The 12,076-nt window shown below is 36.2% G+C and overlaps 1 protein-coding gene across 1 annotated transcript in view; it reads left to right on the forward strand.

Annotated features, from left to right (window-relative positions):
• Positions 1-12,076, forward strand: part of AFG1L (AFG1 like ATPase) — a 78,035-nt gene that overhangs the window by 34,465 nt on the left and 31,494 nt on the right. Inside the window, exon 7 of the mRNA XM_075145625.1 lies at positions 2,562-2,620. Coding sequence (XP_075001726.1) covers positions 2,562-2,620 — 59 coding nt within the window. The remainder of the gene's footprint in view (positions 1-2,561; positions 2,621-12,076) is intronic.

Consider the following 12,076-nt stretch of genomic DNA (forward strand, 5'->3'; position numbering starts at 1 on the left):
TCTGCAGAAGAGAGGGGAAATGAGAGTATATTCCTTCCCGGTTTCTAACTCGGAAGTTTGCAGACTTGATCCACCAACTCAAAGGAGAACCCCTCATCAAGATGCCATTCTCACAGCCTGGTTTGAAGTCACTCATTGGGAATTACTTAGGTGGAGAGTTGTTTCCATTTCTAACAATATTTTTAGGTAGAGAGTGACTAGCTAGGTAGATCCTTCTACAAAGTCCCCAAATCTGTATGGGTTTTAACGAAGCAGTAATTGTAATTTTTTGTACAGGAGAAAAATGTTTGTTATAGTGTGGCATTAGCAGTTAGCATAATGCATAATTTCTGTGCAACTTTGATTAATTTCAAATGTTTGCAAAAATACTGAAGAGTTAGAGTATTAACTGTAACTACCAGTTAATTTTTCTATCCAAATTAATTGAGTAAAAGAGAATCACCAAAGATTTACAATGCACTTTATCTTTAAAAAAAAAAAAAAACACAAAGAAAAAAAAGAAGAGAGAGAAGAGAACATTCAAATGTTTTTACTAGAGGGGGAAATAATTTCCCATTGGTTTATTTTCCTTGTTTGAGCAGACAAGATGAAATAATCACTACTGTAGTTGGGTTAACTACAGATAAACTGGACGCTTACTCAGTTGGGAACCATCCTTGTGTTTTTTGAAGCACTACTCTTTAAAGTTCAGGAGAGACTTTCGTCATAACTTGGGGATTGTATCCCACATCTTAAATTGAGATGTCAATTTGTGACCATTATCGTCGTATGGGATTTTTTAATACGTATTAAGTCACTGTGTCAACCTGAAAGACATCCACTTGTACTACCTGCCCAACAGAGAATGTCAAGAACAGCATCCCCAGAACTGAGCTGTGTTGCAGTCCCGATGTTGGTCAATGCCTGTCTCTTCTTCCCTTCTCACTACTCCTGCATGGTCACAGTGTATGTCTGAAATCCTCCTGCGGGAGAGTTGGGTTAGTGTAGTATGCTGCGTCAAGATTTAAGACTGAATTGAGAGATTTGTTTCTTGCGGATACAAAGGGGAAAAGCGGCTTTTTCATTAGAGAGCAGATGTACTCAGCTGCTGACCATTAGTGGTACGCTTAACCACATCAAGCTTCTGTCCCAGGGGAATATGAGAGGAAATACTGAGGTGCAGTGTTTGTGGAATCCTGGCTTCATTTCTCCATCAAAATTACTGTTTATTTTTTTCATTCTCACAAAACAGAGACATAATACAAAACTCACAGTCTTATTAACTAGAAGAACTAACAGAAGTAGCTGTCTTACAGTACTGTTACATGTTCATTAATTTTTGCAAGTAAATATGCAATTGGTTACTGTTTTAATAAATGTATAGCTATCGTGATTTGCAGAGTTACAAATAAGAATGATACATGGCTTCATACAACTTTGTAGTAATTAGGGTGAGGAATCATCTGCAGTGATAATTTTCTTAAATGTTTCTGTGTACGTATCCAATTTTGTGAAAACCATTTTGTAAGTGTCCTGTTGGTTCCTCATGCATACTGTATCTTCTGTCCATCATGAGGTGTTGGTAGAGTATAAAAGCTTTAGCCTAGTTGTAGCCTTCAGGCATTATGGGAAATATAGGTGGTATTAGTAACCTGGCATGGTCTTCGCAGGGAATTTTGGTGACGTCTTCACCAGGTGTCTGTAATTCTCTTATTTATTCCTCCTGTCGGTCATAGGTGCTGTACTCCCTTTTATTAAGGCTTCCTAATATTAATGAAAAAGAGCAGCCCATCGTACAGTTTAAGTCATAACATTTTCAATTAACATGTTGGGCAGTCAGATAGTTTCCAGAGAAGAGAACTTTATGCTGTATAAAATACAGAGCTTAATAAGATATAAAATGCTGCTTTGCAGTTTGTTTTTATAATTTGTCTTTTCTTTGAGTGCATATTTGCATTTTGTAACATAACATTTAATTCTTTTTTTAATTCAGTCATATTTTTAGCAACTTTGCATAAGTTTACATATTCATTTAATTTTCTTTTTTTTTTTTTTTTTTTTGGCTTTGGAAAAGGGAGTGTACCCGGTAGAATTGCTAGAATATAAAGTGTACCACAATACACTGAATGAGAATGATACTAACTTTGTAAACTCAAATAGCCTATTTTCAGTTTACGTTTGGTTTTTCCCCTCTGCCAAGTACTTGGGACTTAGCAGTTGCATGGTTTTGGCCTTATAATCATACCAATGTATACTCAGCATTACAAATCCTTTTTTATATCCTTACTTCAAAACAGATGGTGGTCTTATTTCTTCTGCTAAAATCAATTATATGTTGTTAGAGATTTAAGTCGTCTTTCACTCCCTGCCTTTTTCAGACTTTCTCGGGATGTTCCTTTCTTCCTTAAGAATGTATTGAATTTTCATACAGCAGAAGAGGAGAAATCGATTTCAGCTCTCCTTTTCCGCCTTTTGTTCCTCCTCTCTCTAGCAACACCAAGTTTTATTTGCCAGACTGAAAGACAAGCTGACATTGTTATTAAGACTAAGTAGCAAAATGGTACTGATTTCCTTTCTTTCAGATCTCTATAAAAATGGTCTTCAGAGAGCTAATTTTGTACCATTCATTGCTGTGCTGAAGGTAAGGAGAGTCACTTGTTAAATGCTTTTCAGTTTTGCCTGCTATATTAATAAATTAGAGATCTGTACAGGATTGCTTTTATATTAGTTTCCAGATAAGATGTATATGCTTTAACTGTTTGGGGCAAAAAAAATTGAAGGTAAGGCAAGAAGGAACTCTTCGTCTCTAGAATTAACATGTCTTGAAAGCTGGAGATTTTTAGTATGACAAAAAGTTACCTGTTTGACTAAGGTAGCAGAATTCGTTTGTTTGGATAGGACCTTTATTACTGGTGTGTATATGCTGTGTAACATAGTATTCCTCTAAGAGGTACACTGTGTTGTAGTTGTGGACATCTTACATTTATTATGCTACAAAAACTTGGTGTTCCTTTGGTGTAAGGAAAGTAGTGTTCGGTATGTGCCCCTCAAATACCTTGTTTCTGGGGGGTCTTTCTCGTGTGTAAGTGGTTTTCTCAATGGGTATTTGTGAGGCTTCACGTAATGTTCAACAAGCAGCAGTTCTGAAGCAAGCTGCCTGCAGTCTGCATGTTGTGGTGTGGCAGGCCGCAAACTATAATTGCTTCATTTAGATTAAAAAATGGAGCATCCTTTCTCTATGTGAATAATACAATCAGTGCTTATTTTGCTATTAAAAAGAACGTATGCTGAACTTACACTTTTAAGTTCTGGGCAAGTCGCAGATATTTTTAATTCACAAGCTATGGTTATGTTGTTACGTTATTGAGGGCTAGCATACAGCTCCTGTGTCCTGCTCCGGCTGGATTGACATGACATGAAAAATGGAAATAACAGCACTTCCCTACCTCACAAAAGTATTGCCAGCATAAATACATAAATAATGTTAACTATATCAATATCTAAGGTAAAAGAAACATAAGGTAGAGTTTAGAGTAGGTTTTGCTTAGTGAGAAGAAATTTGGAATTGCTGAATAGATTGCTTGGATGTTTCTGTTAAGGTGGTCAGCAGTAAAGCAGTTGACAGTGCCTTGGATTTTCAGTGGGGCATTTTGGAATCATAAGATTGCTTAATTGCCTAAGCATCTTTGAAAATCTCATATAATGTTGACATTTGAGCAATTACTAGGTTTCAAAATTAATTTGCCATTGACATGAATGTGGCACTCCTGTGTATCTCAGAATGGCTGCGTATAAAACCAGTGAAAGTGGTTCTTACCTGGATGGCTTTAGAAAAGTAAGAACCATAAAAATAAATGAACAACCACTTCCACTTCAGATTCTTGAAAAGGGTTTATTCTGTAGCTGACTGCATTGGATGCAGGAGAGGTCCTGATCATAGAACATTTTCAAGAATAGTAGTAGTTTCATATGCATTTGCTTTTTGAAATGCAGCATCCGTGGCAAAGCTTTCTTTTATATATATCCTTCCTTGTTGACTCTTAGTTTTCTTCCTTGATAAATGTAAGGCTCTTTCATTTCGCTGATGATCAGACTTAAAGAATATCTATCATGTATGCTTATTTGTGGTTTCCTTTTTTCTCTTTTTGGCTAGCTGAAGAAAAAAAGTGAAATGTAGTTTATGCATACAGAACACCTCATCAGGACTGGGAAAATAATATGAATTTTAGAATCTCTCGGATAGAATGCCGAGAGAAGCCCTAAAGGTGCGTTGTTTTAGAGCTGCGACAGAAGATGGAGTAGTGCGAAAAGAAGCAAGTAGCACAACCCAGACTAGAGGTAGACGAACATTACCATAATAATGAATGAAAGGAGAAAAAAGGTTTCACTCAACACTCTTCACAAGGGCCTTTCTAAAATTACTTGTCGTCATTTTCTCCCCTACATCTTTGTGTTTTAACACTGCTCTAACTATGCCTTTAACGTCACTTTAATAAATGTTACCAATATAACATGATTCTTTCCCAAAAACATAATGCCTGAAAGGTGGATCAGAGAAAGCTTATCAACAAATGCTTCTCTGACCTTAGTTGGAAAATGGAAGGGTAATGGCAAGGTATTAAAAATAATAATTAAAAAATTTCCAAATCTACATTTTGAATTCAACACATCAGAAGTAGGCATTAAAAAAACCACACTGGAATGTATTTTAAAGTAAGATTTTAACAAGTGACTTTTACATTACAAAGGCGTGGATAGAACTAAATTAATGCTTTGGCTGAGGTTGTTTGAGAAATGCAGGCTTAGGCCTCCCCAGTATGTGTATAATCTGTGTCATGGCATTGGCGTTAATGGATGGAGTAGCTTCTGCCTCAGCTGTTTATAATTCTATGTGTGACTTCAGGAAATGTAAAGATGATCTCTTCCAGGGTTTTGCGTGGAAATATAAAGGAAAAATATTATACTGAATGCTTGCAAATGTTTGATTTACTGTCTTCTTTACCTTTACCTCACTCCAAGCCATGTGTGTCTGTGGTAGTGTCAGTCTCATCTAACCTGTTCCCTGGCGGTGGCCTTGACAACTCCTAACTCCTGTCTTAGTTTTCTCTGGGCTCAGAGCCTCCTGCAAGGCTTTTGTTTGGGGTTTAGTGGGGGTGAATGGGTGGGTTGGTTTTGTTTGTTTGTTTCAGAAATTAACTTTTATGATCATAAATCTTACAGTAAGGCTTTAGCACGAAAAGTAGTTCAAGTTCAACACAGGAGCTTTGAATTCCTTTAAATATTCATGGGAAGATATATGGGATGAATGGAAAATACTGACAGTACATTTCTGTGAAGAGATGCTTCACTTGAAATAGATTTCAGGCTGTTTCCATTCCTCATAAATGGAATGCATAGTTCCTAGATACCCTGGGAACTGTGATACAAAAATCCTTCCCTGTCTTCAAATGATCAAAAAAAAAGGTTTCTTTCCTGGATCTAGAATTACCCATGTTCATCATTGATTTTGTTGTTGTTTTTATTTTTTTCAGACTGTATAATTCCAGTATCTGTATTTGGGTTCATACTTGTTACGAAGATAACTACAAACCAATTTCTGTGGAATAAGCAAAAAGGTGAAACAGCGTTCTAGGGAAGATACAGTTCTCTTGCAAAGTTTGTCTGTATTGCCTTTCTAGGTGGTAGATTACTGGAGACAACTCATTGCTGAATGCCTGCAGTGGGAGGTGCAATTGCTAAGTTTCACTTTTTAGGGCCACATAAAAGCTCCAGGTCCTACAGCCCATGGCCACATAAAAGCTCCAGGTCTGTGTAGTTGGGCAGGTCAGTAAGACTATTGGCAGCTCTTCCTGCCCTGCGTGTGTCCCCTGCCCAATGCTGAATCTATCCCAGTATTCTGATCTTTTGAAACCTTAAATAGTTTGAGATCTAATTTTTCAGCGATTCTTTAATCCTGTAACTTAAAGTGGTAATTTTCATAAACAGGGAAAAACTCTCAATTGATCGGTTCGTTGTTGTGGCTAAAATTCTTTGGGACACAATATTCTTTATAGGAGGGCTTAGTTTCTGCAACAGATAAGAGTGCTTCTTCAGCCCATGAAATTTTATAAAGACAGAGCTTTACAGAGATAAGAAGTATTAGGAAGGAAAATCTTTGAATTCTATAATTGCAATTAGATTCAGTCCCTTCTGATTGAGCTTTTAATCTTGCAGCATCTCTTACTGGGCATTTTAAAGTGCATGGAACGACTCTAACTGATTTTTTTTTTCTTTCTTTTTTTACAAAGGCAGTTCTTGAAAAGAAAAACATTTATTGTTCACAGTTACTTTGTTCAAATGCTTTGAGCAGAAATACTCCAAAAATTGTTAATCTAAACCAATAATAAGTATACATTTTTTTCTAAACATTTTAAAACTGGTTTACAAATAAAGCTGTGTATCTTTAACAACTTGATGTAAGATCTGAAGCGAGGCTCTTAAAAAAAAAAAGAGAGAGAGTAAGCACACTTTATTTTACTGGTTTGGCAGTAATTTTAGCAACATTTTAATTTTTGCAGACATTTAATGAAGACATTTACATCAACCCTTAACTGTCTGGAATCCTAATTCTAATTCAGTGACTAGTTCAATGCTTAGTTCTTCAGACAAACAGGAAGGAAAGCTCCTCAAATAGTTTGTTGTGTATAATGTATAACTTAAACGAGCAGTTCTTGAGTTTCCAAATGTTTCCTGAAGCGTAGCATGAAGTTTTAAAAAGTCAAGACAAGTCAAAACACCAAATATGTAACTTCCGCATCTTGTCAGGTTTTCTTCATGCAGAAGACCTGCACTGCACTAAATTCTAACTGAAAGTCAGGAGGTTTAGGGCCTTTCATAGCCTGAATATACCTTTAAAAGGTACAGGTTTAAAATACAATATTTGGCTTTGGCTATCTGCACTTTGCTTTAACTAAAGAGAAAGAATCAGCTGTTGTCAGTAGGACATGAAATTACTGTAAGCTTCCTATAGTGAACTTTTTTTTTCTTTTGCTATTAGGGACCAAATAATTATTTATTTTAAAACTATTTTGTTAAAATGACTTTTAACAGTAAGCATTGTACAGTCCTCTCAAATAGAAGGCAATATATTTTTATACGCTGTATTGTTCACGGTCTTTCTCGAAATTGGTTAATGATTATTTATTGCCTTTCTTTCAAAGCAAGAAATGGAGGAATTTAAAAGTATTTTCACTTTTCAATAACTTATATATGCAGAATATGCGAAAAATACTTGTTGAAAATATTTGGAGCTGTCCCTAAGGAAATTGTGGGAGTTCGTTTTGTACAAAGGCATTTGGTAGATATAAAATGTCTTTGATGGTGCACTCAGCTTTTGTCCAACCACCTGTGTGAGAAATGCAGGGATTTGTTGACTGACGGATCTGCCTCTTCCCCCCTACACCCAAAAAAAAGTCAATGATGAAATTGATTTGTCAGTTTGTTCCAGTCTAATGGTGTGATAGCCCAGCAGCTTTCAGTATGTTGAATAGTTAAAACCTGCTTTTGAGGTCAGTGTCAGCCACTCTGACCCCTGTGAACTGTCACCTGAGTCAGAATTGCAGGGATTAGGCCTTTGATATTGTGATGGCTTCGCCTATCAATTGACTTTTTCATTACTGAAGATGTTGGGCCTTTTGTTTCCCTTCTTAGTATGTAACCAAGCAAACTCCTAAGTAGAAGGAGCATTTGTTCTTGTTCTCTCTCTCTGCGAGTAATAGAAGTACTCATCTTTTGTGAAGTGTACCTAATTAAACATAGAAAAAATTAAAAATAGAAAATATAGCATGATTGCAAGTATTTTTTGCTGAACATCAGTATAGTTTCTGGGTAATATTAGTATGACAGATTTGTAAGACTGTCAACTAACAAAACGTATATAGAAAGCAAGATGTCAGTTTAGAAGTTACCAGGCCTTTCTGCATTCAGCCTTCTAAGCCTGTGTGTGTGAAGTTTAAACACAAGGATTATTTGAATTCTGTAGTTCAGAGCACTAACTGTTACAATATTTCATAATATACCTGTTGCTTTAATGTGTTGTCTAGATATTAAGCTGTTCGGTTTGTTTACCTTCTACATCTGTCTTACACACACACGCTTGCTCCTAGACAGTTTATTTAGATGCAGATCAAAACTTTATTAAGGTTAAAATAGTTGCTACTGTAGCTCAGTGTCCGGCTCCCTGCCTTCTCACTTTCTTTAATTGTTAGGATTTCCTGAGTTCTTGCTTGGTTTGTTTACTCCTTGATTAAAATGAGTAAATCAAAGCATATCATAGATATGGAATAGCTGATTTCTGCTGTATCAGGGTAAATTAGTCTAATTACACGTGGCAGTTTTATTTGCTTGTGATGTAATGTGAAATGAGGTCCTGCCTCCCCCCAAAAAGCCCAAGCCAATTAATAAAGCTTTTAAGCTCTTTGTCACAGGCCACCGTGGAGGTCTGCAGAGAAGAACTTTAATCCAATAAACATTTCATTTAGATCATGAAAAGAAAGCATGAGGAGAAGCTCCTACAAGAGAGGGTGTTACCAGCAATTCTAGCCATGAAGAGATGTGAGGAATTTGCCAAATTAACCAGGAGGCCTTCATATTTAACACATAAATGTGTCAAAACTAATAATAGAATAATTTAATTTGAGTTGAACCTTATATTGTTAAAATTCTAAGAAGCCACAACTGTTTTCTTCAAAGACTTTACTGTTGAGTTGGATGGACAGGGCAAGGGGAGGTTGTGAGAAACCCAGATAGCAAATAACACTGACCGAAGCTGGTAGAAAGAAAAAAAAAAAAAGGAATAGATAATTAGGTGTAATTAGTGTGTATGAATTGTTGTCTCCCTGCCCTTGGCTTGAATAAATTTCAGAGAAAAAAAACCCTAGTGGTGAAAACGCTTTGATGTAAGAAGAGTCATTGTGGTTTGGCAGCATAAAGGCAGTGTTTTATACTTCTTACATAATGGTTGTGATACAGAAAGAGTGAATGGACCCTGCACCCCCCAGCCTGCTTTACAGCAAGGACTTTTGGATTCTCTTGAAACAAAATGCATCAGAAGTTTTCAGTTGTTGGTAATGAGGTAGTGGACCTCATCAGAGCTAAGCGTAAGCCATCTTTAGCCTTTGTTTAGATCTTAATCGCATTTTTTTTTTATTCTGGGAAATCCAGTTTTGTAAATCAATACTACTTCTTTTTTTTTTCGTTTTTTTTTTCCCTGCCTGCCAACAGTTCTGGCAGGAGCAAAGGCTAATACTGGGAAAAGAAATACAAATCAAATGTTAAAAAGAAACAACAGCAAAAAAGAAATCTAGACAAATAACTTCGTCCAGGATATAATTCCAACGAAGAACATGTATTAGGGGTGAATTTGACCCTTAGCTTACGGAACATTACGTTATAAATTCGGAGTGAACTCTTGGCATTTGTTTTTCACAGAACACCACAGCTTGTTTATTAGGAGTTTGAAAGTTACAGTTATTATTGGTTCTTTAGCAAAAATGAATGTTATACAGTGGTTTGTAGGTTGGTTTTGAGTTGGTGGGTTTTTTTGTATTTATACTTATTCTGCAAGGAAGATTTTTTCTGAAGTGATGTGAAATGGGGAGAGCTGTTCAGTGTAATTCTTACTGCATGGAAGTTTACTCTGCCATTCTTCTGCTCCCTGACTGGAAAAAGGAGAGGCTACTTGCCTCCTACCCAGCACAGCCACATCTGTACCTCCTGAATTCTTTCACTTTTGTCTGAATATCTGAAATACTATTTGCAGAACAGTACATTAGAGTCTCTGTCTTTATTCATGCACCATTATTTTACAAGTTAATTGTCTATTTTTCCTCTTCTTAGGGGGTAGCTGATTTGTAGCTAGACATTAAAATAAGTTATTGAAAAGTTGTACAATAGATCGTATGTTCCTTGTGGTAGCAAGAATAGTGGGGTTTCTTAGTTGTTAAAGTTTTGAAGGCTGTAATGTAAACTTGTGCAACTTCCATTGAAATAATTTTACCTCTAAATTTATCTCTGCTAAACTCTTCAGTTTAAAGTTTAAATGTTCTTGTCACAAGTGTAAGAAACACATTAATTAAAAAAATTATATGTGTCAGTATTTTACTGCCGAGATCTTTGTGCTCTAGGTCCATTTAAATATAAGTCAGAAATAAAATGCTTGTCGTCCAAAATTAACCTGAGCATGATAGTTTCATTGCTATTGTACGGTATACTTGGATGACATTTTGAAAGTTTCCTCAAAATTTGTTTGTGTGGTTTTTTTGGGTTAGAATTTTTTTTTGTTACAGTGTTTAAAATTGGAACAAGCATGAAGTGTCTAAGGCTATTGTAGCAATTTCCCATATTTCATTATTGCAGATAATGAAGAATATGGGGGGAAAGACTGTAAAAAAATTTAGTTAACCCCTTAAAGCATTGCACTATTTTGTAGAACAAATAGCCTTTTGTACTTGAAGTTGATTTGATCTGTGAAAGGCAACACCTGAATATCATGCAAAACTAAGTAATTATGCCTGATTGTAAGGGTTTTTTTCAGGTATAGGTCACAGGAAATTCAGTTAGGGTAGAGTATGTACAAAGCTAAGAAATATGCAGATTTTCTGTTGTAAGATTGTGTAAAAATTATTTACAGTTAATACTTGCATAAAGGTTAGAAAGGTTGATGAAGTGATATTTAGTTTTGCTTTACTATTCACTGCGTGTCAGAATGTAATTATGACTGATTCATGAAACTGTCTTAGCAATAAACCATCTTTATTAAAATGCTGATCAAGACAAGAGCTGACAGTAATAAAGAATAGAACATTTTAGTCTTGTTGCTTTTGAATGATTGCTAATTACCCCAGAGGTCATGTATAGTGCTTATAACGATTCATTGACATTTTCTTTAAAGTCTACTGTTTCAACAACATCTGAACAGGGAGACAAAAACTGTATGCACACCCGACAATGCTTGGACCAAGCTTTCATCCACCACCAAATAGGTGATGATTCCCGTTCTCTTTCTCCCTCCCCTGAGTACATCTCATTCCCATGGATCGGCGTCAATTTTAAGCGTGGATAAAAGGAGCAGCCCTTTGAAGGTCCTGCACCTGTTCCATGCTTGCTCATGACTAATAGTCTGGTTGATCTCCTTTTAGAGGTGCACCAGGGAGGAAACACTGCACTTAACTTCGTACACTTCTCTCAGCAGGCTGTTGAGAGACCTGCCCAGCTCGTGAGTCCCAGTTGGACCAGTTTCACGTTCTGAAACGTGCTGGTGATTGTCACTTGCAGAGGTTTTTGAGAGTATGCCAAAGTTAAAACCTGTGGGTATGCTTTGTAGGTCAGAAATAATTTTTTCGTGACACACTGCATATTTGCTTGAGGGGATTCTTGTTTTACCACAGTTATGAATCATTTGGGAAAATGCCAATTGTAATGGTATCCTTTGGGTGAAGAAACCTTTTCTTGAAATTCCTTAAGAAAGAATTTTTAAGAAAGAAGAAATAGTATTCTAGTTGATAATCTAACACTACATGGAGTCAAATAATGAAAAATAAAAATGGTTAGTCTAGTGAGCTCTGTTTACCTGAGGAACTCTTCCTCTGTTGCTGGCTGAGGGTTCTCATCACGTGTCTACACGTTGTGTGATGCGAGAGAATTTTGTCTCTTAGGCTGGATGTAAATGTGTGAGAAGAATTATTGCCAATGAACAATCTCATTATTTTCTGATTTACTGGAGGGAAGGAATATTGGTGATCCTGTGTATTGTTAACAGAGACCAAATCAGCAGGACAGATCTGGGGTGTTTTTTAGTGGGATGAGTTGTTTGTGGGGTTTTTGTTTGTTTGTTTGTTTTTTTATATAAGCTAATACAGAGAGTTAGATGCTGAGGATGCATTTGAAAAGGGAAGATGATACCTACATGGAGATTATGATAACTTTTTCTCAGAAAGAATGGTTAGAAGTTGCACTTTTCACATAGGCATGGCTTGGTTATTAATAGTAGGTGTTCTAATGTGCTTGGTAAGAACTACACCAGAGGCCAAGAGTATTAATTGTGCAGCTTTGTATGCCT

The sequence above is a fragment of the Calonectris borealis genome, chromosome 3, assembly GCF_964195595.1.
Source record: "Calonectris borealis chromosome 3, bCalBor7.hap1.2, whole genome shotgun sequence".
Classification (NCBI taxonomy): Eukaryota; Metazoa; Chordata; class Aves; order Procellariiformes; family Procellariidae; genus Calonectris; species Calonectris borealis.